Source organism: Anser cygnoides, chromosome 6 (genome assembly GCF_040182565.1).
Source record: "Anser cygnoides isolate HZ-2024a breed goose chromosome 6, Taihu_goose_T2T_genome, whole genome shotgun sequence".
Taxonomy (NCBI): domain Eukaryota; kingdom Metazoa; phylum Chordata; class Aves; order Anseriformes; family Anatidae; genus Anser; species Anser cygnoides.
In genome coordinates this window covers 9,056,472-9,083,073 of record NC_089878.1, presented here as the reverse complement: position 1 = coordinate 9,083,073, position 26,602 = coordinate 9,056,472, and the positions used below count along the sequence as shown (strand labels likewise).

The following is a 26,602-nucleotide window of genomic DNA, read 5'->3' as shown; positions in this document are numbered from 1 at the left end:
TAATTCCTTCTCCTTAAAAGGTGATCAAAAATGTTGAAAATGTTGGTAGTCTTTCTTTTGTGTTTCTGCAAGGATCTCTCTTCCTTAGGCAGGTGTTGCAATACATGATGAACTTGCAAATCAGCTAGAGGTTGTATCAAAGGGTTTCATAGTATTTCAGAAGGTTACATTGACTCTGCCTCTTCTTTAGCTCTGTTGCTTCTTGAAAAACTGTTTGATTCATTAGGAATATTCAAGCTCTGTATGAATCCATCCCGTATCTTTCAGTAAATACTACATTTTGTTTATTTTCCTAGTAGAGTCTATTTAACAGTGTACCAAATACTGCAGTTGCTGCCATGAAACCTTCAAAGTAATTCTGCAAGTCCCACCAAGCTCTCCTGAAAGATCTTTCATTCCTGTTTTGTGCTTCCCTAAGTTTTAATGACATCCTGGTGGTGGGAGGCTCCTGTCTGTTCTGCTCTGCCTTTTCCATTATGAAGTTCTCAGTAGCTGTTCGTGTTTTGTTGGTGCCTAGTCAGCCATCACAAATGTGTTACCTACAATAACTTTCTTCTTCTGGCAAGTATTCTATAAAGTGTGTCTATTTCTAGTCTTTGTTAGAAATGTAGATAGCACCAGGCCATTTTATAGTCCATGAAAAGCAGGACTAATACCAGAGTGGCACTAGTCAGCATTATTTCATTGCTCAGGGTGAATGAAGTAGGAAGAATAAACATGCAAAAATAGGCTGTAAAATGCATTAGATGAAAAATTATGTCAGTCTAATAATTTACATGAAAAAGGAAAGCTTCTCTCAAAATGTGTGTATTTAGAATACAAGTATTTAAATACCTTTTTAAAGCGTGCTACGTTTGCCAGAGGAAAAAGGAAGAAAATTCATATGGAGAACTCAAAGAGAATAGATGATGCCCAGCTCTTCACAGAGAAATCTTTGAAACCTGTTTTATGGCAATTAGTCTCTTGCTTTGCAGCCAGGCCAGCTGAAATCAGCGAAATTTCTCAAGGACCAAGCCCTTCTCATCCTGAATAGAATATCAGGACCAACTTCTTAAATTGCCTCCTGATTTGCAGGTCAAGTGCCTTAAAACAGGAATTTTTAACAGGATTTTTTAAACGTCTTAGTTGTTTTCTGTCGGAACTCAGGCTCCTGAAAACAGGCATGCAGAGTCAGACACTCTGAAAGTGCTGGCTGGCATTTGGGTTTGAGCATACCTTTTCTAAGAATTTAATGCATGTTTAAAAACAAGTCACCAGCTCACAGTACTCCTGGTGAGACCTAATGCGAGTTAACACTCAGTGGAATCAGTGGAAGAGACAGTAGCTGTCTGTTGCTTCAAACCTTGATATCTGACATGTAAATTTACTGAGCTTCAGTATAAACTGGTTTTAAATCAGGCAGCATCTGCTTAATCCATGAATAGCTGCTGGCTCTGTTAACAGTCAAGAGAGCTCACAGCTGATCCATTTTCTTTCCCAAAAAGAAAAAAGTCAATAGATATAAAGAGAATAAGTAATAAATATTTCTACACTCCACTGATGAGGCATTCTTGGAAAAAAGCAAGCTAAACAACTCTACATAATTCAGTAGTTGGAAAAATGGACTAAGAGTCAGGAAATAATTATGAGAGCTGGGAGAAAATTTTCCTTCAGTGCCTGGGTTTGAAACAGAAATTGCTAGTGAAAAACGTCTGCTTCTGTGGAATCGTGTTCGTGGTTTTGTTAAAACAATCACCACACCTGAAAATACAAGGGATTGTGATTTGGAAGTGCACCTGGCAAGGCTCCATGGAGTTGTCATTTGAACACCTGTCTGCCTGTGATGGTTGGGGCTCACAAGCCGGAGAGCAACATCCACAGCATCCCATGGCGACGGCACTCGTGTGATAACGCCTGGAGCATAAGGTAGCAGGAGGACTTGGGAGCGTCCTGTGCCAAATACTGTACTTTCTAAACATACGTTCAGTGGGGATAAATGCCAACACAGCCTAAAATTCCTTTTGTTAGCCAGAGTAAAGAGTCTGTCTTTCTTGTTAAATGGTGTAGTTTGGAAGGGGGGGAGGAAAAATTATGGAAGCTATAAAAAGACTCTCCAAAAGATGTGGTGGGGAGAAGTGGGAGGAGGCACAGATGAAGTTTAGATTTAGAATGTTAAAAAATGATTATTTTATCCAAATCAGTTGGATGGTTATTTCTTCTAGAGTATTATTGCCACCAGAACCTCAGCCCTGCTCTAAATCAACTCAGCATTTCATCAAGAAGCCTATTCTTCGCCATAAGAGACCAAGAGTGCACAATTACGGGTTTCTTTTCCCCCTTGCATAATAAAATTGGGAGATTATCATCAAGTTTCTATTCAGATTTTAGGGAGGCTTTTTTATTTTATTTTTAAAACCCATCTTTGTCTGTAAGAGCTCCCTGTTCAGGCCAGCATGCTGTAATGATTACTGCTGTAAAGGCTTCAGTGGAGATGTGCTCTATTTCATTCTCAATGAGGGCTGATGGCATTTTGAGAGGCTCAGAATATCCTTTGATTACTGTATAAAACAGACTGGGGAAGATGGCGATGCAGCGCACAGCATAGGAGGGGGCTGCTGCTCAGAGTGTTGCTCATCAACTTTCTTTTGTGCCTTTTTTTTTTTTTTTTTGGTCTGCCATATCGCAATCACAAATCATGGCCCTGTTGTGGGCTTTAAGGTCCCATTCCCCATCCTTTCCCTGTTTGGGGATTTGAAGCTCTAGGTTTGTACAGAAAAGGAGCTGCCACTGCTCCTGTGTTTTGGACAGATTTTACATGAGCAGGAGCAGTGCCTGGACCCTTCTCTCCCTCAGGGAACTGTGCGAGTAGCTAGGTGATGGTACGTCGTCTCTTCCAAACGGTGGGGAACTGGTCCAGTGTTAAAAGGGGCCATTTACTGCAAAATGTCTCAGAGCGCGTATTAAAGAAAAGGAGTGACAGAAAACTAGTCATGGGTGACAGGGAGTATACAGGAGTAAAAGAGACTGAAGGAGGAAGATAGACACGTGCAAGCTGCCTCTCTTCCTGCTCTCCTGTCTGCTTGACACTCCAGTGTGTTCATACAAAATAGCAGGGGAAAGAAATTTTTGCATCTTCACTCTTGTGCCATGCTTATGTCAAATCGCAGATTTTGCCAGCTGAAGTCTGTTTGCCAACCCTCCTGAAGCTCGGGCAGACAAAGGTTTGGGAAGTTTGGAGGTTGGGGGGTGATTCCATGGAGGATTTTTGACACAATATAGCAGGGCACAGCTTTTATTCACAAGCTAGGTACAGAAGGTGGGGCTATGGCAGAGCACTTCACCTATGTTTCCGTGCCAGTGTGCTTGGAAACTTGATTTTGTGGCCACATCTTGCATCTCTTAACGGGCTATTTTCATCAGCCGTCTTCTAATCCTTTACTCCCTTACTTGGTGAGGTTTTAGACAGAAAAAGGAGGGTGTATGTCTGGTATTTTCCAGTAATAGCACAGGAAATAGTCTGTGCAGTATTTAGGTATCTCATTTCCTATACCCCTATGCCAAGAACGTTAGGCATGTTTCATTTATGCTTTATGCCATTAACTGTTCACAGTCTGTACCATATTACTCCTGGAAGGCTCTGTTGAAATTTGGGCATCCCACTGTGCATGGATTGCTGTAAAAGAACCTGTAAGTCTGAAAACAGACAGATGTTATCTACGAGTCACCTGCAGCTATTAATTAAGTCAGTACTGAACTGAATCCAGGTCACCAGTGAACTGCCTGTACTGATATTGAACAAGTTCAGGAATGTCATAAACCCACCATACTGCCTGGACATGCTCTGGCATATTTCTGTCATACCAGCAGCCTCTGTGAGCTTACACTGCCTGCACATCTCACCTTTTTTCTGACAAATGGCAAGCAGAAAACGCATACATACAGAAAAGACTTAGTCCTTGGGGTTTTTTTTTTTTGTTTGTTTGTTTTTCCAATTTCATCTCACTGATCTAAACTGGATGGATTATACCTTGGTCGTGGAAGGGGCAGACATCAGAGATGAGAGCTAACACAGAATGGTGCTTTACACTTTTCTCTGTATTTGTAGTGCATAGATATTCAAGTTAAAACGTTTACCCATATTCTGAAAAAGGCTAATACTGGAAAAGTGGCTGGGAATTTGTAATTTCCAACCGAGATTCATTGCTCCCCAGTGGGACTTCATGACCATTGAGCCAAGGACATATTTCTGTCTGTGTGCTTGAGAAAACCGATGTGAGACATGCACAGATCCTAAACTGGTTTCAGAAGATGTACGTCTCTAGCATGTTGTGATTGTTTTTCTGTGTGCTAAAGTGCTGCAAGGTGCCAGTGATGACTCATACCTGGTACCAAGCTGTCTAACCTGGGGACTTTTCTTCACAGGCCTAGAGAAAGTGCCTAGTGGAGAAGGGAGTTTTCTTAAGTACGATGAGGAGCCTGGGCTGGACAGAAGAGAGAGCATGAGGAATGTCAGACTCATGAACTTCTGTGTCCAGCCAGCGCTGCAAAGAAGTGACAGCTTCTCAGCCCAGGGCCCCTTGGTTGATCTCATTTCGCATACCAGTTGAGCAGTGCCTGTGGTTCCGTGGTGGAGGCATGGAAGGAGCGAGCTGATGAAGGAAAAAACATAGACCTCAGTGTTCCCAGACCTTGTTCCAACCATACCCACAGACAGCAATCCTTTCCAGTAGCACTGAGGATTCTCTGGTTTGCCTCATGCTCCAGACTTACCTATCTTTAGGAAGGAGTGGTGGGAAACTTTTGTAGAAAATTAAACTTCACTGATTCAGAAGAGGACAGGATGAACTACAAAGCTCACATAGTCTCATGGGTGCTACTTAAGTCAGGGTAGTTGTCCATCCCTGTACAAGTCAACAGATCTAATTGTATGTGCGCCCTGCGGCTTGCTTGAAGATACCAAGTGGTAGCATCCGAAATCCGAAGTTCAAGCACCCTCAGGTCCTGCAGGACCCATGCAGGGATCACCAGCGTGCTACATCCATTTTACCTGTGCACCAGCTCTTTGCCAGCAAGGGGGTCTTCTGGTGTGGGGAAGCTGTCCTGTGTGTATAGCATTCCTGCCTCTGCTCACTGCTGCTTTGACAGCAGGAAGCAAAACTTTCCTCTTGAGAAAGGTTCCCTGAACCTGTTCTCTCCAGACCTGAGGAAGCAGCGTGAGTGCTGTTGGAGCAACAAACGTGTGTGACTCTGCAAATGTGAGTGGTCTGCTGGATTTGTCAAGCCAGGCTGCACTTTTCATTTTACATACAGCTTGGCTCTGAGCAGGGGCTAGGACCAGAAACCTCCAGAGCTCTGCAAAGCCCTCTAGCCATCACTATACAAACAGCATTTAATTTCTGTGTAGCATTACACAACAGTCTTGTGGTGCAGGTTTTTTTTTTTTCCTTTGATTTTCATCTCAGACATGTTTGCTCTCAGAGGCAGGGCAGAGGGAAGCAGGACTGCTCCTGAGCAGACATGGCTGCTCTCCTACAGTGGTCTTTCCTATTTGAATTTCAGTTCAGATCAGTTGTAAATACCAGGCAGCTCCCTTGAAATGTGACTGGAGTTTGCTCAGGGCTGGTGGTATGGCTCTGCGTGGTGTGCTCTGCCTGCAGCCCCACCAGAGCATCCCGAACATATTATTCAGACCCACTTGCATTAATCAGCTGTCCTCTTTCTGGGCAAACTGCTGCAGCAAGATCTGCTCAACCTGCTATGCTAGGGGGCTGCAGTGTGGTGACTTGAGTCTGGATATTGACTTGGTTTTAAATCAGATAAACCTGGTTTGGCTTGGTTTCTAATCAGGTAAGGAGGAAAGTGAGTTACTTCTAAGTGCACACAGAGCTCAATCAAAACAGGTGGTCACTGAGTTGCCTGAAGCGAGGACCACAAGATGCCCCTGGACGGTACGTGTGGGGACTGAGAAGGTCAGGGGAGTGTTCTGCTCCTGCTGCCTGGTTCGGTGCTGTTCATGTATGAGAGCAGATGGAGTGAAAGGGGTGCTCGTGTGACCAGGAGCACTATCTGGGTTCAGGTGTGTGTGTGTGCACTTTACTAAAGCCTTGCCTTGACTAAAGAGAAATTTGTCAGTCACATGAGTTTAGCAGATTGCTTAAAGAACAAGGAATGATGATAATCTCAGCAGGTTCAGGGAAAACAAGCTCGCAGCACTAAGGGTGCTGCTGGGAGGCTGTGCTAGCAAGCAAGTCGTGGGGGTGCCAGATCCTGCTGGAGAGTAAAGTTGTCACCTGTTTGGTGATGGAGTTCCAACCACCCACAGTCCCCAGCAGCACTGTCACTGACCTTCAGCACTTCCTCCAGCTGAAGACTGCATCGGGTGCAGCTTTGGAGGAGGCCGTGGTCACCATCAGGCTGGTGCAGGCGAGCTGCAGTGCAGGTAGGAGTGGGAACGTGGCCCTGGGTGCCATCCTCCAGGCACAACGCCAGACCCAAATGAAAAGAGGTAAGGCAGAGGCACACAACTGCGTACATACAAGCAGCAGGACCCAACGTGGCTTTGATTTCATTGTGGTTTAATAGGCAGCCAGCAATGTTATGTCCTTGCTATGAAGGAGGAGGTATTTACTTTTGGGAGACTTTAGAAGCAAGGAATTGGAAAATGCAATTAATGAATAGAAAGCAATAACACAAGCCAATATTCACGAAAGTGTTATTTACCTCTCTTTTATCAAGGCTCATTTTACACATGCATTAGCTGTTACAATAGTTGATACATCACTGGTGTTTAATACCAAAGGGCCTTTAAAAAGGCTTTAGGGCATACTTGCTTGTTTTTAATCGTTTCTCCTCGATGTCATGTTTGTGCCGAAAATTGAATCATGTAGTATAAAGAAAGAAATCTCAGGCATTTCTGGTTAGGGCTGCTCATGGACAGTTAAAAATGCTGGGCTCCTTTTGGAGGCTGCTTAGAGGTTTAGTGTTGGTGGATGTGTGCACTGTGGAGCTAACAGATACAATGCATATTGCACTATCAAAAGGGTGATTATTGATTCTTTTTTTTTTTTTTTTTTGAAGTCCTTGTCCATCACAACAAGCTAGAGACAGTGATCATTCAGGTCAGAATTTCAGCATCAGAAATCCAAAAACCTAGGTCTTCCCAGTAAAGGAACATAGGCTACTCTTTCAAGATAGCATTTAAAATGCAAAAGCAACTGAATCAAAAAAAAATAAAAAGAACAAAGTAAACTGCTTCACACATACAAATCAAGCTATTTAAGTTTTTCTTGCTAAGATCCAGATGCATTTTCTGCTCAGAGTGTGATTCATGGACTGACCAATAAAAGTTGGCTGGGGCTTTCAGTACTTATCTTGGAAGCCTACAAAATGATGACATCACGTTGCAATTAGCAGGCAATTTAAAGACATTTAAACAATTATATCACATTTTCAGCCCCACTAATTGGCACCGCAGCTGTTTTCTTTGCCTCCTCTTTTTGGAACAGTGGCCACAGGGTATTAGCTCATGGGGAAAAACAGTAGAGAATTAAAATGGGTGCAGACACCAGCGGTTTGAGAAGAGCCAAGCTGTAAGATTCTGTGTTAAGAAAAGCTGTTGCAAGACAGCTATGTTTAGTACAGAGCTAAAGGGGAGGCATGAAGAAAATACCATTACCCTGATCTCAGCTGGCAGCTCACTGGCTGGGGAGGGTCTTATCAGCAAAAATAGCAGTAAGTGTGTTAATGCTGGTCCGTTGTTTCCTGATGTCTTGGGACAGGGTTATTCTAAGAGGGCATGTTATTATGTTGTTACACTTGCATAGCATGTACTTAAATGCTAGAATCATGGCCAAGAAAATCTAAAGATAGGACGGTGGGTTTAGCCTTTTGTGATGAGGGTGGAGCAAAGCATGTCCATAGATAGATGATGTGGCCATCCTAGCACAGAATTAATTTTAATTTTTAATCATCTAAACATTTAATGACAGAGGAGAACAGCCCTGCGTATCAAAGTCAAGGCCGCTGACAAAAGACTTGCTTTTGTAAGTTGCCTTTAAGAGATCCCTGTGGGCTGCGAACTAAACGTAGTTCAAGACAGCTTTCCCCTTACTCATCCAGAATCAGCGAACTGCAAGTGGAAATTCATGGGGGTGCCTCTGTGAAAACAGAGGGCTGTAAACTAAAGGTGATTAAGACAGCTTGTGTAGTACCAAATAGGAAAGGAGCGGTTGTATTCACTTGTTTAGTGTCTGTGAAAATTGGATGCATGCTTCTCATTTGGGCAGCAGCAAACTCTACTGAACTGCGTTCAATACTACCACAACATTGCCACAGCTCTTCACACTCTCCGGAGGTCTGTAGCCACCTTGGAAATCATAGGAGACTCCCAGTCTCTCTCACTGGCCGTTGCTTTATGATCTTCTGCAAGCCACCATTCCCTGGTTCCTGACCATCGCTGTACTTACCTGGTGCCAGCTTTTCCAGCATCACTTTTCCTTGAGAGCCTCTCAGCTCTTCTTCCTCCTCCTCCTCCCTGGGCACTGGGGGTTCTCTGAGACTGCAGGCAAGATCCTCTCCATCACTTCCTTCCAGAACCTTATTTCCCTGGGACAAAACACGTACGGAGAGAGTCCTGTTCAGGCTTTGACAACAAGGGGCAGACAGGCAATTCACCTAACAGAGGTTTTCCTGCACTTTTGTATTTTGCAACCTGGAGCATTTTTTAGAAGGTCATAGCTTGGCTAAACACCGATGAATTTTCATGAAAATGGAGAAAAGTGTATCCCTAACTAGGGCTTGTCCACCACACTAATGCCTCAGACCCCAGGTGCTGGATCTGAGTAACAAAATGGCTGTGGGAATTTTTCTGATACTGGCAAATGAGCATGTTTGATCAATAGAAATGGGCTTAAGGCAGGTAGCCAGCAAGCATTTAAAAAAAGTTTGTTTTTAAAGGTTTTCCCTGATGCAGATACTTTGCTTAAACCAAAACCCTTTTTAAATAACGGAAGATTAAATAGTCACCATCATCTCCATCCTGATGTTTTGGCAAGAAGTTTATAAGGGGAAGCTTGACTGTGTTATCTGCCATCCTTACAAACTGAGGAAGTGTGTATTCTAACTTTGGTATGTTTGTTGTATGGATATTGCTTTTGAAAACCTTTTTTTTTTTTTTTCTGAAGTGGAGTGTTCTCAGGGTGGTTATTTATTTTCTGAAGCAGTGGTCTTTTTTTTTCATTTGTCTCAATTTTAGATCTTTTGGGTTTTGGTAATATTTTTTTGGTGTTTTTTTTCTTTTTTTTTTTTGAATCCAGGCTTTTTCTCTCCCCAGATTAGGAGATAAGGGAAATGCAATGAAGTTTTTGAAGCAAAATTAGAAGCAAAGTAGTTATGAAGAACAGATCTTGAAATCTAAAAGTGAGCATTTTAGCAGTAGCAAAACGCATGATAATAAAAGGTTTTATTTTGATTTACCTCCAAAAATCAGCGTTTTCTCAGTGAGAAACAGGTCAGTTCTGAGCAGCACTAATAGATATAAATACAGCCTCTGTGCTGTTGATGTTACAGCAGTTCAAGGTCCACAGGGCATTGTAAGATGGTTCCAAAAAAAAACAATCTCAAAATGATGATCTCTGCATGGAGACATTGATTTGCAGCCTCTATAATTCTTGGTAAAATCTGTTAGCATGTCATACAGAGCTAAAGTTAAAAGGGTGATATGTGTTGAAAGCAGGACCATGGGACATTGGCAAGTGGAAGTCCAGGGGATGTTGTTCTATTTGGGCTTCCCAAAGCTCTTCAGGATTATTTTCTCAGCAATACTCAAACTAGCTGCGACAGACTAATGACAGTCCCGTGCCCTCCCTGCTTTGTCCCTGGGATAGGAAGCCTTGCTTGGAGCTAGGTGCTTTCTGCACTTCTGCTGCCTGTCCACCATCTGTCATTCTTTCTGCTTCTCCAAAAATGAGACAGGAGATATTTGCAGAATATATGGATGGCTGTCAGTAGGTGTTAACACGGCACTTAATCTTACCCATCAAGGGGAATGTGGTAGCCCTCCCTGAGGCAGGTGGGCACACAACTTGCTGACATTGGTGAGACATTTGCCATCATTTAATTCTTTGGATTTTGGATTCAGTTAGGAAATCTGATGTGCATGTTTGTCCCCATTACCTCATACAGCTCATGTGACTTGTTTCATTCATGTAATCTCTTTTTAAGTATCCATCATTCCATTTTTCTCTCCTATTAGAGTGAAATTGGACACAGCCCTCCTCCTGCCTACACCCCTATGTCAGGAGTAAGTATTTCACATTCAACCTTCATCCCTTAGGTTTTCCTCCTTCCTTCACTACCTGTTGTCTGTTTCCAGCTCCTTATTCCTACATATACAGCTCAAAAGCCAACAGTGAATGCAGTGTGGGTGTGTAAGCCATCAAATAGTCAGGGGTTTCTGAACTCAGCCTGGATTCATCCACAAGCTCTGTGGACCCACACACAAAATGATTGCCAACATTTCTTGAAAAAGCATTTAGGAAACACACTTGGATGAATCTGTCCATTTTTCCTTCTTATTTATAGGTCATGATGTCAAAATTTCCTTGCACACCCCTGCTGACAAGCAATATGGTAGGTGGCATCAAACCATTGCACTGAGGTGCCAGTGAGAGCACGGCTCACCAGCCCAAAATGGACTGCCTGATGGGATTACGTAGTGTTTGGGTGGTGATTGGTGCTGCAGGACACCCTAAAAGTAGCCCCCTGGGAATAAACAGGTCAAAGACGATGGTGTCCTCTCTCCCTGGCCCCCTTTGCAGAAGATTTCCTTACCATAAGGTTTAAGGTTTTTGTTCTGGGATGCTGCCAAAATAATGGAAGAGGAGAAACTGCGTTTGCCTCTTGCAGCTGTTCATCTCCAACCTCCACGTCTGGGTAGGAGACAAGTTTTCTAGCCCCATTTCTAGCCAGCTCACTTCCCTGCTGCCCTTGCTGCAGTGGTGGTGCCTTCCTGGGGGGAAGCCAGCTCAGCAGCACTGGGCAGGCAGATGCTTTGCTGGCCTGCTGTGGAGCCTGTGCTGCTGCTGGTCCCGCAGCGCTGGAAATGCAGCAGTCTGCAGGATGGATGAGGCCTTCTCCTGCCTGGTGAAATGCATCATTGGGCAGATGTGACAGGAAGGCCACGGGAGCCGCAGACATGACTTGCTGTTGAATCTTGCCTCCCTTCAGAGCCTCCTTTGTCATGCTGTCTTTTCTTTTCCAACAGAACCAGTTTGTGTATAGAGATGGCGGCTATGCTGCAGAGCAAGGAGTGCCGATGCCATACAGAGCTCCTGGCTGCATAATCCCGGAAGCCCCAGTTGCTCAAGGGGCCACGGCAGAGATCTTTGAAGATAGCTGCTGTAATGGCACGCTGCGAAAACAAGTGGCCACCCTGGCAAAAGAGGACAGCAGCACCCAGAGGTACAGCGCTGATCCCACAGTCTTCATACCTGAGCGGGTCATCCGGGGAGAGCTGGATGAGGATGGGTACATGACACCGATGCGAGACAAACCTAAAACAGGTAAAAATGTGTCTTTCCAGAGAAGATCCCAGTCTAGCCTGACTGCATTTTATGTTTTTCTGTATCAGGACCTTCTCACCAAAAAATGGATTTATCAACTAACCCAGCAAGGCTGAAACATTCTGACCTGGTGAATGTTTCTTTGCAGAGGGATTCCCTTTTCTTTGCTTAATTTTCTACTTAGAAAGACTGAACTGTGCTATGTTAGCTTTGGTATTTCCTCCTTTATTCTTTGTTTCTGGGAAGGAACGAGAGAGGAATGAGGAAGAATTTAAAAACAAAAAACGAACAACAAACTCACTTCTTATCCAAGAACAAATATTTGGTTATCTCCAAGAGAAGAATCTTTCTTTGGCCAGCCATAGTCTCCACATTGCTTTGTTTATTGATCTTCTTTATCTTCATGGCATTGTGCTTGGTAAATGTCATGTTGAACATATCACAGAACCAATACACACAGTTGGCATTTTATACCCAGGGGAAGTTTAGGATTGAAAGAACATGATGTGCTTCAGAGAGACCATCACTGCAAGGTGAAGTTTGCCTAGATCTGTGCCAGCTCGGAGTGTTACACTTCCCACTTGGCCTTCATTCATTTCTTTCTTTGTAAATAGTGACAGCAGTCATTTTGCTGTAAGGGGATGTGTCATTAGTAATTTGCTTTCAAACATTTGCATTAGCTTTAAAGAAATTAATTAATGCAGATGTAAATGCCAAGTAACTACTGGGTTTGCTTCAGAATTTGGAAGCCACATTGTGTTACACGTTGGAAATAGAGGGAGTCCTGGGACTGACCCAGGGCAGTAGCAATTGTGGGAGTGCACTCATGGCTCTGCACTTCAGCAGTCGGCCTTGCAATAAGGGATTGGATGCCTTGATTTGTTGCAGTGTCAGCGTACACAGGTGTTGTACACACAGCGTAACGCTTCACAGGAGCTGCCTGAGCCCTCCAGGAGGCAGTAGTGGCGGCCCACGAGAAAGCACCTCCTTCCTGTCTCACCGGGCACAAACTCAGGGATATCATGGTGTGGTCACGATGCTGTGTGCGCTCTGCCATTGGGAGGATTCAGATGAAAGCACAATATGGTTGGCATTGCTTCAGAGTTCCTACTGCACTCTTGGCAAGCCATATGTGCCTGTTCCCTCTTACTGATTCAGCAAAGTTTTAGCTACATGTTCAAAATAATCTTGCTGAGCCTTGAACATTGACATTTAATATTTCTGGCCCCTTCCTGGAAAAAAACAGAGTTGAAGTGAGGACCACAGCCACCCTCTCATCTCCATGCAGCACAGCAGCGCTGTATGGGAAAGGGGAGTACTGTCGCCTGTGTCCTTTCTCAGGCATTTCCTTGGCCCTCTGGACACAGTAGCTGCAGGCAGGGGCCCATTTCCTTGCAGGGCAGGGCACTCTCTGGACCTGTCTCCAGAGCTTTTTGTGGTGTAAATCCACAGCAAGTGTTTTGAAGGAGCTGTATGTAACCTGCTCCAGCTCCTCTTCTGGAGCTGATGTCTCTCTTGTACCCTTTCCAGGACCCATTTGAATCATTTTTTTCATAATGCTTCAAGGCCCTTTGTCCTTCAGGGATGGAAGGTTTTTAAGCAGGCAAATTGTTCTGTTAGAAATGAAGCTGTCTTAGAAGTTAGCCCTTGGGGATGCTCTTTGTGCAGAGAGGCTTAACTAAGATTTCTGTACAGCTTTTTGGATGGAAGATACATCCAAGGCTTCATGGAGAGTCAGCCACAAAGACAAAGTATCTCTGCGTGTTTGGCTCTGTAGATCTTACTCGGACAGGAAGGCCAGGATCAGATGAGGCATGGGCTATGGCTCAGCGCGAGCTGTAGTTCAGTTTCCAGCTTTGTAAGTCATTTAGATGAGTCACTCCATCTCCCAGGGTCCTGGATCTTCATTTTAACCCATATTGTCTGTTTAGGTTGTAAATTTTTCACTTCTAGCAAGTATGTGTTCAACATAGTTGGCACCTGATGTCATCTGGAGTTGGAGGAATGGCTGGGTGGAAGGATGCACTAGTCCTCAGGCTGCTTCCTGTGCAGTCTCATAGTTATATAAAAATGCGGCTTGCTACATGGATGGACAACTCTCCCTCTTTGCTTATTGTTTTTTTTTTTTATCTTTCCTTAGATTACCTAAACCCAGTGGAAGAGAACCCATTTGTCTCCCGACGAAAGAATGGAGATCTCCAAGCTGTGGACAACCCAGAGTACCACAACGCTCCAAACGGGCAGCCCAAAGCCGAGGATGAGTATGTGAATGAGCCATTGTACCTCAACACTTTTGCAAACACCTTGGAAAATGCTGAGTACCTGAAGAACAATTTGCCAGAGAAAGCCAAGAAGGCCTTTGACAACCCAGACTACTGGAATCACAGCCTGCCCCCACGAAGCACCCTCCAGCACCCGGACTACCTGCAAGAGTACAGCACAAAATACTTTTACAAACAGAATGGACGGATCCGGCCCATTGTGGCAGAGAATCCTGAATACCTCTCCGAGTTCTCCCTGAAGCCTGGCACTGTGCTGCCCCCGCCACCCTACAGACACAGAAATACGGTGGTGTAGTAACCACGGTCTTACACAAGTGGAAAGGCAACCCCTTCTAGCTGCCTCACTCTTTCTCTCTCTCCTTTTCTCTTCTCCCCTCCCTACCTCCCTTTCTTTCTCCCATGAGCTTCCTCCTCTTGCCAGTTCACTCATTTTTGATATTTCCAAGTCAAAGGATGTCTTGGAGTCATTTGCAGATTGGGTTGGGAACCTGAAAGGAAGGAAGGAAAGAGACTGAAAGGAGGAGTGTACAACCTGGCGCTTCCCGCAGATCTGAGGGTCAGACGGTCGGAGAAGCCAGGCAGTACCAGTAAGGGCAGTGGCAGCGTTCCTGCTGTCGAACTGGTTCTCAGTGATTCAGCCCAGCCACTGCAGGGAAATCCGCAGAGAGGCTGTCTCTGTCAGGAGGAACTGATGAGAGTCTGTACAGCATTCCTGGAAATCTCAATGCAGTTTCCATTAGGGGGAAAAATGGACATTTTTTATATCATGTGTGATAGCATTGTAATTGAGATTGAGAATCCAGTTTCTTTCTCTAACACTTTCTATCCCAGCAACCGGAAATGGCTAACCTGGCTTTTCATAATCATTCAGATCTTCATCGTGGCTTTCTAAGAAATGATGATGTGACTCTAATAGCCGGCTAAACCCTTATTCTGAGCCACACCATGATTTTGTGCCACTTCGGTAACCACAGGGACTCCAGCTCAGAACTGGTGCATGACATGACCATTTTTGTATATCTGCCAACAGGACAAACGTTTTAAAGAGAAAAATCCTTTCAGAAAGGAGTAACAAGACCCCATCTCCAACCTGTTCTTCTTGAAGCTAAAAGACAGGCCAAGAAATCAAGATTTGTATGTAAAAAGTTTTGTTTTCCTGTTTATACCAGCTGAACATAAGTACGTAAACAGACCCAAACAAATTCTTCCCTCTTTTTCTTCTTCGCAATCATGATGGGAGTAGGGGATGCTGTCGGGCAACACTGAGGACGAGATGGAGAACTGGAGAGTTCGGTATGGTCATGAAGCCTGCTGGTGTTCTGTGGGGTGGCGGTGGGAAGGGTCCTTCAAACTGGAAGAAAGACACTGGACTGGAGAAAACGCACATAGCAGTTCACTGGAAAGTTTGTTTGCACTTAAGCTCCGATTTTATTTGAACTGTTTTCTGGATTTTGAATGAAGCAATATGGAAGTGACCAGCAAAATACAAAATAGTAATTTTAAGTTAAAAAAAAGTGAATTATATGTAAAGGATGACTGTGGAAATGCCAAAATGAAGCAAACCAAGTCTTTGGAACAATGTCCACCAGTTCAGAGAGGCCATTGCATTGACTGCTTCAGAGAATACAGTGACAGAGCAACCACCTCTACTGCTGCCACGTGACAGACAGCAGAGCAAGCCCTGAAAGGGATCAGCAGAGACGAATGCCTTGCTCCGGCTTGCACTACAGCACAGAATGTTTTTTTCTAACAGGAGGATTACTCTTGCACAGAAGAAAGCGCATACGAGGTTTGAGAAGTCAAAATGTGCATGACTTGCAGAGCTTTCAGTCAAAAAGTGTAAATAAGTATAATTCAGTCTCCTTGCACTTAGATCTGCTTTCATCAGCCTCAGTTTTTAGGCAGACACCCCGCACACACACCCTCCTCTGTTTGGAAATAACTTTCAGCCACAGTCCTGGATGTTTTTAGCGACCTGATGCAGATGGAGCTGGGAAGGGTGCAGAAGGGGCCAGTGACACTGATGGCTGGCTCCTGATGTGCCGAGACCTGTGCGTAAGAGCATTTGCATACCTAGTTCCCACTGAAAACCTTAAGGACATTAAGTACCCTTGTAGATCTGTCTGTGTCTCTATCCGTTAAGGCTTTTAAAGGGGAAGAAATAATATCTGTTGGAGGGCAATCTTAAGCGAAAAATACCAGTTGGAGGGCAGTGTTAAATGATGCAACAGTATTTCAGTTTATGCACTTCAGTACTATTAAAGTCAAGATCTTGGGGTAATCTGGAAACAAAACCAGCAACATCTGATGGTCTGGAAATTGTACCAAGTTCCTCCAGAATCCTGCCATATGCACAGCTTGCCACCTTTAATCATAAGGGAGCAGAGGAAGGAGTAAGAGACATGCACTATTTACCCAAATCTTGGTGGCTCAGGGTCAGCTTGATAAAGGTATGAAGCGATTTCAAACCTGGGTTGGTTGGTAGGCTTGGATGTGGAAAGCAGATGCATGTCATCAGTCAGGGTTGGTTCTGCCAACAGCCTGCTTCTGCGCCGCATGTGTTGAGGCCAGCTTGAGCCAGCTGAGCTGCACTCCAGCTGCGGGGCAGGTGCTAGACCTGTAAATGCAGTACGGAGCTGGGGAGCCCGAAAACAGCAAGGGCAAGTATGGAGCTTTGAAGCTATTGGAAGGAGATGTTGGGCCAGGTGGTACCAAGGCGGTGTGTGGTGGCAGAATAAAGTGGCCCACGGAGCACTGAGGTGGGATCGATGGTCCGTGAGCATCATGCATCCCAGAGGCCTTGTCTCCTCCCAGCGCCCTCCCATAACCACTCATGATTTGTGATAGGAGACAGAGGCAGGCACTGGGCAGGGGCTGGGTGGCAGAATTGTGGCATGAAGTCCTGCAGACGTTGCTTCTGGAAGGTTTGCTGGTAGTGCTCATGGTATCGTCTGAAGTATGGCCAAAGGTACGGGAGGTTGGGCAGCAATTGCCAAGCTGCTTGGGGACAAGGACCGGCGCAAGAGCACAGATGCCTGACAGTGCGGCAGCAGCTTAGGTGATACAGGTAGGTGGAGTAGAGGGGAGAAGGCATGGGATGGTTTGTCCCTGAACAAGGCCTTATAACAGAGTACCTCCTAATGGAGAAAAAACCTGGCGGTAAGCTTGTGTTTGAATTCAAAGAGGGGCATGCAAAAGCTACTGGGGAGAGATGCTCACATCTCCAAAACCTGAAAGGATGGTGCTAGAGTGTAGCTGCTAATGGAAGGTGAAGGCCTGTTTGTTTCTCGGATAATTAAGTAGTACCAGTGTTAGAATAGTCAATATGTAAATAATTGTGTTCTTTAACAATTTAACAAGTCTTAGAAAGCTTGAATTATTTATTCAATTTAATTGTTGACTGTGGGTATGACGTAGTATATTAGGTAGTGTGGAAACACAGAGGTTCCTTGAAGTGAGGCTGAGCAGTGCTCAATGCACCTTGAATAGCAGAGGGCACAAGGGATCAATGAACACAGCAGTCTGTGATGATGGAAACTCAACAAACTGCAGCTTAACAGATGGGCATTCTTTTTCCGAGCTTTTGGTTTGAGTTGCAATTGCCAAAAATGTTCCTTGCATTTCCTGCTGCGCCTATAGTTGTCCTTTGTTGCAGTGTATGGATGTGCATGGTGCTGAGCACCTGGTTAACCATTTTCTTCCTCCCAATGAGAATAACACAGCCCATAAGCGTACACCTGTCCTTTGAAACGGAAGTTCCTTGGAAATAGTAGGTTTTTGTCCCTTTGCCAAAAATTAAGTTTAACTATGGTTAAAGGAAAAACAGCAAAACTAAGAGCAAAGCTGGCTTTTTTAATCTAATCAGCAAAAACACCTGCCTGGCCATAACTCGTGTGTTTGTATTAGTGGTTATAGCTGCTATTTTGGAGCAAGGAACTCAGACAAATGTACATGAAAAATCAGGGCAAATATTCACCTATTACACTGTGAAAGATGAAGTTCAGGCTTTGTAAGGAATATTCACAGGTTTGTGGGAAAAAAGGGGTATTTCCACCCACAAACTGCATTTTGTCAGCACAAAGCAGTAGGTGAGAGCATGGGCAGAATTATTTTCTCCAGCTCTGATAAATTCTCTGGCTCTACAATGGTATCTATACACACCACTGTCAGTTTTTATGGATTTTATAATGCAGACACCTATTTATCAATGTTTTCCCTTTGCTTATCATAGCATGCACGATGCAAGAGCAGTGAATAACTTTTCAAGAGCAGATACCTGCATGTGTATCAGCCTTTGTCCAAGGCACAAAGCACACGTGCTAAATGAAGGAGAACAACAGCTTATTTTACCTAATCTCTCGCAGTGATACTTGTCTTAGATGTTACCTGCCTAGCTGAGGGCTATTTCAAACAGATGTGGAAGCTGGATTGATTTGCTGTAACGTAATTGACTGAAATCCATTTCTCCTAACTTCCTTTTTCAGTTCTTTTTCAAATTTTTCTGTACAGTAGCTAAGGAGATGTGCTTACACGGCCATTTGCTCAGATGTAGCAGAGTATTTATAACTTGTTTTCAAACAGGTCATCCCTCCCAGGTAGCAAGCAATGGAAATAAATCTGAGTGTGTATCAGCAGCAGGAGCCACCACGTGGATCTGTGTCAGGTACCTTAAGCTCAGCCCAGAGATCTTTCTACAGAAAGAAAGTTGTATTGACCCTGGTTTTTACCACTTAGTAGAAAATGCATTCTTGACTGTGGGAGTTGTATGCAGTGATCTCATTTCTTGTGTTTCTCTGGGTTAATGAGGAGAGATCTTCCCTTCCTGTCCACAGGGCAACTTCTGGTAAGCCCAGAAATTGAGTGTTAGGGGCAGTTGTGTTTATGTGCTGCAGGGGCCAGGCAGCCTGCACACATGCAGTGGATCCAGCGCTTATTTCCAATCAAGATTTGAGTGGGAATTACACAGGAGCATACCCCTGCCCTCAGCCACCACCGGGCCCAGCCTCGACACAAGGAAAACAGCAGCTCTTAAAGACCAGCGTGGCCCCAACTGCTCCAAAACCTGCTGCAGCCAGCTGGAGCCGGGCAGTCCAGGTGGGGAGTGCCAGCTGTGACATGGGTCTGGAAATAAAGCTTGGGGTGGGTTTTTTGGTATGTGTGTTCTTGATTGTTTCTTGTCCTTTGGTTTTATTTTATTTTTTTAAGGCTAGACCTTGGGAAACTCAGGTGTTAACAAAAAATCTGGTATTGTTTTTCTGATGGGGTGTCTGTGGAGGTGTCCTGTGTCATGGTGGTGGTGCAAACAAAGGGCCTACGTGGGCTCTGTTGGGCTGTGCAGGAGATGAGGAGGCTTTGGTACAAGTCAGAGCTAGGTTTTCCTGGTCCTGCAATTCCCAGGGTAACAAAGCCTGGCTGCCTTCAGGAGCCCTGTGCACCCTGGGCAGGAATCTTTCCAGAAACCAACAGCCACTGTGGTACACGTGTCTGTCCGTCCACCCGTTCAGTGGCAGGGAATGGGAATTAATGTCACTGCCCCAGGGACCGGCAGCTGGGGCATCTGCTTCAGTGTACAGGGGCACCGCTCTCCTGCTGGGCTCTGTTTTCCCTTGTTCTGCACAAGTGGAGAATCAGGTTTTCCACCTTGATTTCCCAATCAGATTTCAAAATTCGGAAGCTCAAGTAGGTGTTCTGCTTTGAAGGCTCTTTAGCATGAGGAGGACTGGTAGAAAATAGGTTTTAGCAAGAACCGGAGTCAGGCCTCAGGTTATCAGTAACCTCTTTGGCTCTTAAAGATCACCTCAAAGGAGACAGAATCGTCCGGAGTTCTTCTGTATTTTCTAAAAGATGTTTTTACATGCAATAACATAAAAAGACTGTTCATTTCTAGATCTGTCAGTTGTAATGTTCCCATTACCCTGGATTGTAAACCTCTGCTGCTGACAAAACAGCTTGTCTGTTACACGTCCTGGATTTGGGTTCAAATGCTACTTCAGAAAGCCAGGGCTGTGAATGGGCAGGGCCTGGAGGTCTGCAGGGTTCACGCTTCCTCACAGGACAGGAAGCACGGTCATCCACCAGGGCAGCCTCTGCAGCTCGGCTGCTTGGAGCATGCCCCCGCTTCATTTTTTCTCTTTTGCTAAGTGGTATGCAAGTAGAAATAGCCACCGTTACAAACCAGGAATAAATAACAAAGTTCCACAGTTAGAAGCACCACTTTGAAATGTGCAAAAATGATTTGTGTCCACCCTTATTTTATTTTAGCACAAGGTCATACTCCTACCGTTCTGTGCATTAGTACTTGATGATGCTAGTAGGCTCACTGCTCTTGGGGAAAGGACTGAAGCTACAGCTGTCTTCATTGCCCTGTGGCATCAGCTGGGATCACTGTGTAGGTCTGGGCAATGCGGAGCACCTTCTGGGGAAGCTGGCGGGTGTTAAAGCCCACCTGGCGGTGGTGGGACACGGTGGGACTTACCTGAACTGCAGCCGTGTGCCTCTCGTGACCAGTGCCAGGCTGAAGAAACGGTCCCACCCAAGGCATCCTCCAGTTAGGGGCTGTGCTGAGAAAGGCGGATGTGTGAGAGGGACAGCTAAGGTTGCTTCCCCAATGAGGAAGTGAGAGCAGTCAGTGCTATGGTTTTTTTCTCCTTTATTTTGAGAGAGCCCTTTGGACCTTGGGGGGGGGGGGGGGGGGGGGGTTAAAGAGAGGCTTGTAAGGTATTACACCATGCGAGTAGTTACAACCCAGTTCTTTCCCCTCCCCAGTAAAAAAAAAAAAAAAAGCCATGAAGTTGTGCTCCAAGCACATCGTGCACAAAGCCACCAGGGCAGAGGTGCACCTTACACAGCACCCTCTTGCTGACGGCTCGGGGTGGTTGCTGTGACCAGGGCACGTGCATACATCCCAGCTTCGGCTGTCACTGCAGAGCCACTGTCCCCACACCCTGCCCAGGCTTTGAGCCCTCTTAGGGATAAAAGCACTGTATTGTCCATAGCACTCTGAAGACTAACCCTTTTTGGATAACCACAGTAAGAAACTGTGAATGGTATTTTTTAAGTAAGTGTAGATATGTATGCCGTTCTTTTGAGGTAAGGTACTATGACATATGTAGCATAAACTGGTACTGTTGTTAAATGGGTCGATTATTAACTGAGCAGCTGTGTAAGGGGTAGCTAACTTTGAATGCACTACAACCAGTGTTCCTTTGGAGACGGGGACTGAAGGTATTTGCTGGGTATGTGTCTTCATGGTGGGGTATGTTGAGGAGAAAATGCAGATCAAAGAAAAATCACCGTTATTTAATAGCATTTTGTGTTGTAAATTGGTGCACATTCAGTACATTATTCACAGTGGTTTTAACCTTTTTTTTTTTGGACCAGTTTTTGAAATTTCCCCGACATCCTAACTTGGAATTTCTAAAGAGGTAGCAGCCCTAGTGTACGGAGGGGAAACTGAGGGGAAATAGAAGTCTGTTTCTAAAAACAGACTATCCAAAACAACCTCTCCAAAATACATTTCTTAACCTTGTGGTCTCAAACTACGTATTCGTCCTGGTGAGGCTCAAATTCCCAAGCCTGGAGGACAACACTGCTGCCCCCTCAAAATCCAAGGCTGGGCCCGGTCTGGGAGGCGAAGCAGGAAGAGCACAGAGCTCCTGCGAGGTGGGCGCCCCTCACAGCACCTCCCAAACCTGCACAGCTGCCTGCCGGGAGATAGGCGAGGCAGGGATGGGGAGGGTTTTTAGGCAATTCTCCATGTGTTTATAGTGCACAGAGGTGTTACACACTAACTACTTCTGCCTTATGAAGTACCTTCAGAAGAAGAGAAGCATCAGCATGTTGGGGAAGACGCTCATTTCGTGCAGAGTGATGCATTCAGAGTTAGCTGCCTTTCTGAAACAAAAATACAAAAACTACTGTATGTTACTTTGAAAATGTGAATAGTATTTTTATAGCTTGTTAAAGACACAGCTAGTTGCATTTGTAAATAAGGATAATGTTGCTTTTATTTTCCTTGTGGACACCATTATTTGGAACATAATTGTCCTTAGGGTTGATTTGTATATAGGTAATTTGCTTGTGATTTATGCCGCTCCTCCCCTTTTCTTTCTTTCCCTTCCCACCCTCTGGTTTTGATTAGAAATACCATTTTTGGCATTCTGTGTGATTCTGTGTTTTAGCACTATTGTGGTGTGTTCAGACTTTCTGCACTTGCTTACACAGTAGGGTATGCCAATTGTGTGTGGCGTAATGTTACTTTAACCTTTTGTTTCTCATATTTTAGCTATTGAGGATTACGCACTGTTAAAATACTTACTGACCTGGGTTAATATTAGGTACATATTTTAGCATAATTTCCCTTCTTTTCATGGTTTCTTGTTTTTTCTTTTTTTTCCCCTTCCCTCCCCTTTTGTCTTGTTTGGAGGCTGGGGAGAAGCCTGTGGATCTTCTCTTTTGTGTGGTTATACTTTTTCCCCTGTGTGCAGTCCCAAGTTTCTCCTCATGGTCCTTGGGGTAGAGCTTTATCTGTTTGTTAAGGCAAATGTAGACTGCGACCCACCTTGCATCAACCCACGCTCATCCCAGCTGAACAATTTGAAAACTGTTCTGCCTTTTTGTTACATGAATCTGTCAGAAATATATTTTTAATTTAATATAAATGAAATTCAATAAAATATGAAATAAAACGCCTCTGTGTCCATTTGGAATTTCTTCCCAGGGATCGAGCATTTCCAGCAACACGGCCCCCGCTCCTGTCCTGGCCTTGGGTGCCGAAGCCTCGTGCAGGGCACCTGGGCTGGGGTGGCCCTGTCCTTACCTGCAGGCGGCACTGCCTGGGGGGCTGCTGGGAGCTCGGCCCTCCCCCTGGCAAAATGGAAAGGCACCCACACATGGGATGGCCCAGAGCCAGGTGAAGGCCAGCAAGCCGTGGGGTGGCCTCCCCAGCTGCAGGCAGGGAGCATCTGGAGGACAGCGCCCCAGGGTGCCGCAGCTGGGTGCCACCCAAGAGTCAGCAAGGCCGAGCAGACCCCAAAGCCACGGCAGCCTGGGAGCACAGCATGACTGAAACTCCAATGCGGGTAGCCCGGGACTGCCCCCACGGCACCGAGGCCAGCTCCAGCAGCAACCCCCTTCTTCCCTGCCGCTGGGTGTCTGGAACACCAACACCACCTTGTTATGTCACAGGGCTCTGCGCTGTGACCATCATGGGATGCGCACAAAGCCTGTGAATGGTTTCAGTCCTGCTGCCCTGTGTGCCAGCTCACCTGCATAGGGACCTGCTGCAGCTCCTTAACCCCATGGCAGCCCCAGCTGCAGTCAGGTTGGTGTACAGCTTCGCTGGGGGGGGAGGGTGCAGTGTATTAAAACACAAAACCCCAATGGCTTAAATACAATTAAAAAAAAAAAAAAAAAAACATTCAAGCATGCAGGCTGCACAAGTGCTCGCACACCGCTGTGTTACCCACCCTCCCACCACCGCAGCCTTGGCCAAGCCATTACGCTGGCTTTGGCAGCTGCACCGTCACAGCCAGCTAAAAACTGGGGTGGCTGCATGCAGCCCTCACCCGAGGGGCTGACCCAAGGCACATCCCCAGCCTAGCACCCACCCTGCAGGGTCCCGCGGCCCCTTCCCAGCACCGCGTCTGCTGTGAGTGCTGGGGTTAATCCCTCGGGTTCTGGCACACACCCGACATCAAAACGCTCTCACTGCCCTGAATCTGCCTCTCTGGCTAACTGCATTACCAGGACTCCGGAGAGCATTTTAAATTTAGTGTGAAACAGTAAAGGTCATTTGGCTCTTTGAGGCGCGTTTTAAAATACTCCAGTCTCTCTGGATTGCAACTATTTGTTTCAGGAATGACCTCAACATTTTATACCCAGTAGTCTGGAAAGGTCATTTCACACAAGTACAATTCTCTTTGCTGTGCCGGGTGCTTACGTGGCGCCCCTCTGAACAGGCCCGCCTGGTTTCAGTCAACGTCACAAAGGCAGACGAAGGCGTCAGCTGGAGAGCATCAGGAACACAGCTCTTAGTACCAGTGCTGCTTGCTGCAAAGCTGCCAGTTTTATGTTATTAAGCGTGCATGCTCCATGAATTATGAGGGATTATGACCCGCATTTTTCCCCAGGGACAGCTTAAGTCCTGCTCGCCAGCAGGAAGGTGTGCTGTCACAAGCCCCTGCCTTCCCGGGAGGACTCTGGCGACAGGGTGGCCACCTGGCACCCAGCAGGGCCCCAGCACCGAGCCCTGGCTGTGCTGCAGCACTGTGTCCTTTCTGCGCCCCAGGAGACATGCACTGTCACAGGCTGCGGCTGAGCTAATACGGCGCAGAGGAAATGGTGTCTGATGCGAAGGCTGAGATATGATACGAAAAACTCCTGCTATCATTGCTGTAAAACTTTAGCAATGCTTCAGAACAAATAAATTCCAGACACGAGACAGACAAGTGTGTTATTAAATACACCCTCCCCACCTCCAATTCACTGTCCCCAGGTGGGTTTGATTTACCTGCCCCTCCCCCCCAGAAAAAAAGAAAAAAAAAAAAAAGGATTAATCAACCAGCTATTTTCCTCTGAAACAATATTAATTTAAAGCCTCTGTCACTCATTCAGACAAGCCCTGCGAAGGCTATTAAATTCAGGTGTTTAAGCTGCTGCTGAAAAGCACAATTTAGCTTTTGCAGGCAGTTTCATGCTGCATGAGGTTATCTGTGTCTTTCATGAAACAGATGGGCAAGTGCATATGAAATTATTCAGACATGAAGGCTCATTTCAGAATAAAGGTTGATCGTGCAGTAAAAGAAAAAAAACACTATCTATCTGCAGGGCTGGATGACCCACCACAACCACACCAGCAGCAGGCTTTGGAGCTCTGCCCAGCATGTGGCTGGGGCTTCCAGCAGCAGCCCTGGCTGCCTTGTGCAGCAGCAGCATTTTGTCCCAGCAGAGCTCAGCTGCACCCCTGGGTGCTGAGCGCAGACAGGCGGCGCGCTGCCGAGCTCTGCGCTCACCAAGAGCAAAGCGAGCAGCAGCTGCTGGCCCCGTACCACTGGTGGTAAAGTCTGGGACCACGTAGGCAGGAGAGGTTGGGGGGGGGGGGGGGGGGGGTCGGAAATCAACATTTCAGTAGCAGTGGAGCAGCCCCACAAGTCAGACAAAGCTTGTTAAAACGTGCACTCAATTTACAAAATATACAACTGTAAAGCTGCAAAGAAGTCGATGAATAGCCCATTTAAAACAAACAAAACACCCCTCATGTACAGAAGATTGTACCAAGTAAAAAAGACTTTTTCTTAAAAAAAAACACAAAACAAACAGCACCACTGAAGTCACGGCAGCTATTGCTAAGTCACAGGGGCTGAATACATCTTGTGTAGATCTCTGAGTGGCCCGGGAAGTATTTTGTACATTGCTGCTTGATGCTAGAAAAAGTCAAACCAGAAGAGCAGAGGGCAGCAAATGAACTGCCCCTTGGCTACTTTAGTCTGCCCATAGTGCTCTCTCAACTAAATTCCTCTGCCGGGATTACACAGTGCCCATCACACAGGCAGAGTCAGGCTGTGCAAAGAGCTCACGCCCAGGAAATGCCTCGGCTCTTCAGCTTTAAACCAGCCTCAAATGCCAGCTCCTTCGGCATTCAGTGAAGGCTGGGGGTGCTGCCCAGGGCTGGACCTGGGATGGGGTGCACGGGGACCATGGGGGCCTTGTGGGGCCCAGTGGCACAATGGACCCCAGGAGAGTCAAGGACTGAGCCTCCCGTGTATGTTTGTATTTACCTGTGAGGCTGCAATGCCTTGGTGGTTGTTGGCGGTGTTTTTTTGTTTTTGCTTGGTTGTTTTTGTTGGTGGTGTTTTTTTTTAAGTTTGATTTAGTTAAAGTGCAATGAGGCCCTGGGGAAAGCTGCAAAAGACAAACCTGCCTGTAAAGGCAAGGCTATTTGGGGACAACACATTAAAATAAATAAACTGAGTAGAAAAAGAGCCCATGAGCAGCTTCTGTGAGGATCCCAGGGGAAAAAAAAAAAAAAAAAAAGACTCAATGTGCAAGTGTAACAGGTAGCTGGGACCAGTACTGTGAGAGGGTGTAGCTGAGGTCTTACCTGAAAGGTTGTGGCCGGAGCGCTCCATATTGCCCACGTCTCTCAGACCAGGAAGGCTGAGCTGGAAACTTGTCCTCCTGAGTCATTTTTGCAACAGCATCACCAAATGTTTGCCAGCTGGAATGCCGGGAGCATTTTGGAATAACTCAGTCAAGACATTTGATTGAGCCTCTTGAAGATTTGGTGATATAGAGGGGCTGCGGGTGTGGGGTTGTTTTATCTCCCTGACCCCATGTCCCAGGCAGGCTCCTGGGGACACTGCAGGGGCACTGTGACCGTGTCCCTGCCCCCTCCCTCCAGCCCCAAGGCAGGATCTGTTGTTCTTGTCCTGCTCCTTCCCTGGGCAAAACTGATTTTGAAGGTTTTTCAGAAGCGAGCCAAAAACATCAAACCAAACAGCTCTGGCCTTTGCTCCTTGCTGACCTCTGGTGCTCACCTGGGGACTGCTGTTCCCAAACCTGACCCACGTCCAGCTCCCGGCACAGCCACCAGGCCAGGGGTCGCTATGTAATGCCCAGACTGGCATGGGGACAGCCTCAACTTGTCCCAGCAACCAGAGAAACAACAGCTAGAGGAAAAAGCGGGAGAAGGGGGTTATGGCATGATGAGATTAAACTGAATTGCACGGGCAAAGCCTTGAATGCCCCTGAGAGCAATGTGCCCCTGGAAGAGCCCCGGGA

The 26,602-nt window shown here is 45.9% G+C and overlaps 1 protein-coding gene and 2 long non-coding RNA genes across 20 annotated transcripts in view; 2 read left to right on the top strand and 1 right to left on the bottom strand.

Annotated features, from left to right (window-relative positions):
- The window catches only part of ERBB4 (erb-b2 receptor tyrosine kinase 4), a 579,191-nt gene extending 556,682 nt beyond the window's left edge, over positions 1–22,509 (top strand). For 2 of the 5 annotated variants that reach the window (XM_066999837.1, XM_066999838.1), the window contains exons 26-27: positions 11,243–11,540; positions 13,681–22,509. In XM_066999837.1, the coding sequence (XP_066855938.1) occupies positions 11,243–11,540; positions 13,681–14,117 (735 nt within the window). In that variant the 3' untranslated portion in view covers positions 14,118–22,509. Of the gene's footprint in view, positions 1–10,231; positions 10,280–10,560; positions 10,609–11,242; positions 11,541–13,680 lie in introns of all 5 variants that reach the window. The other 3 variants (XM_066999834.1, XM_066999836.1, XM_066999835.1) reach the window with 3 other exon arrangements.
- Positions 21,635–26,602, bottom strand: part of LOC106034474 (uncharacterized) — a 135,262-nt gene continuing 130,294 nt past the window's right edge. For all 14 annotated transcript variants that reach the window (XR_010832520.1, XR_010832521.1, XR_010832527.1 and 11 more), the window contains 4 exons: positions 26,359–26,490; positions 25,923–26,039; positions 23,089–23,161; positions 21,635–21,715 (listed from right to left, as the gene is read on the bottom strand). This is a non-coding gene — a long non-coding RNA (uncharacterized lncRNA). The remainder of the gene's footprint in view (positions 21,716–23,088; positions 23,162–25,922; positions 26,040–26,358; positions 26,491–26,602) is intronic.
- Positions 23,019–24,633, top strand: LOC136791146 (uncharacterized). Its single transcript, XR_010832532.1, has 2 exons — positions 23,019–23,144; positions 23,953–24,633. It is a non-coding gene; the product is annotated as an uncharacterized lncRNA (long non-coding RNA).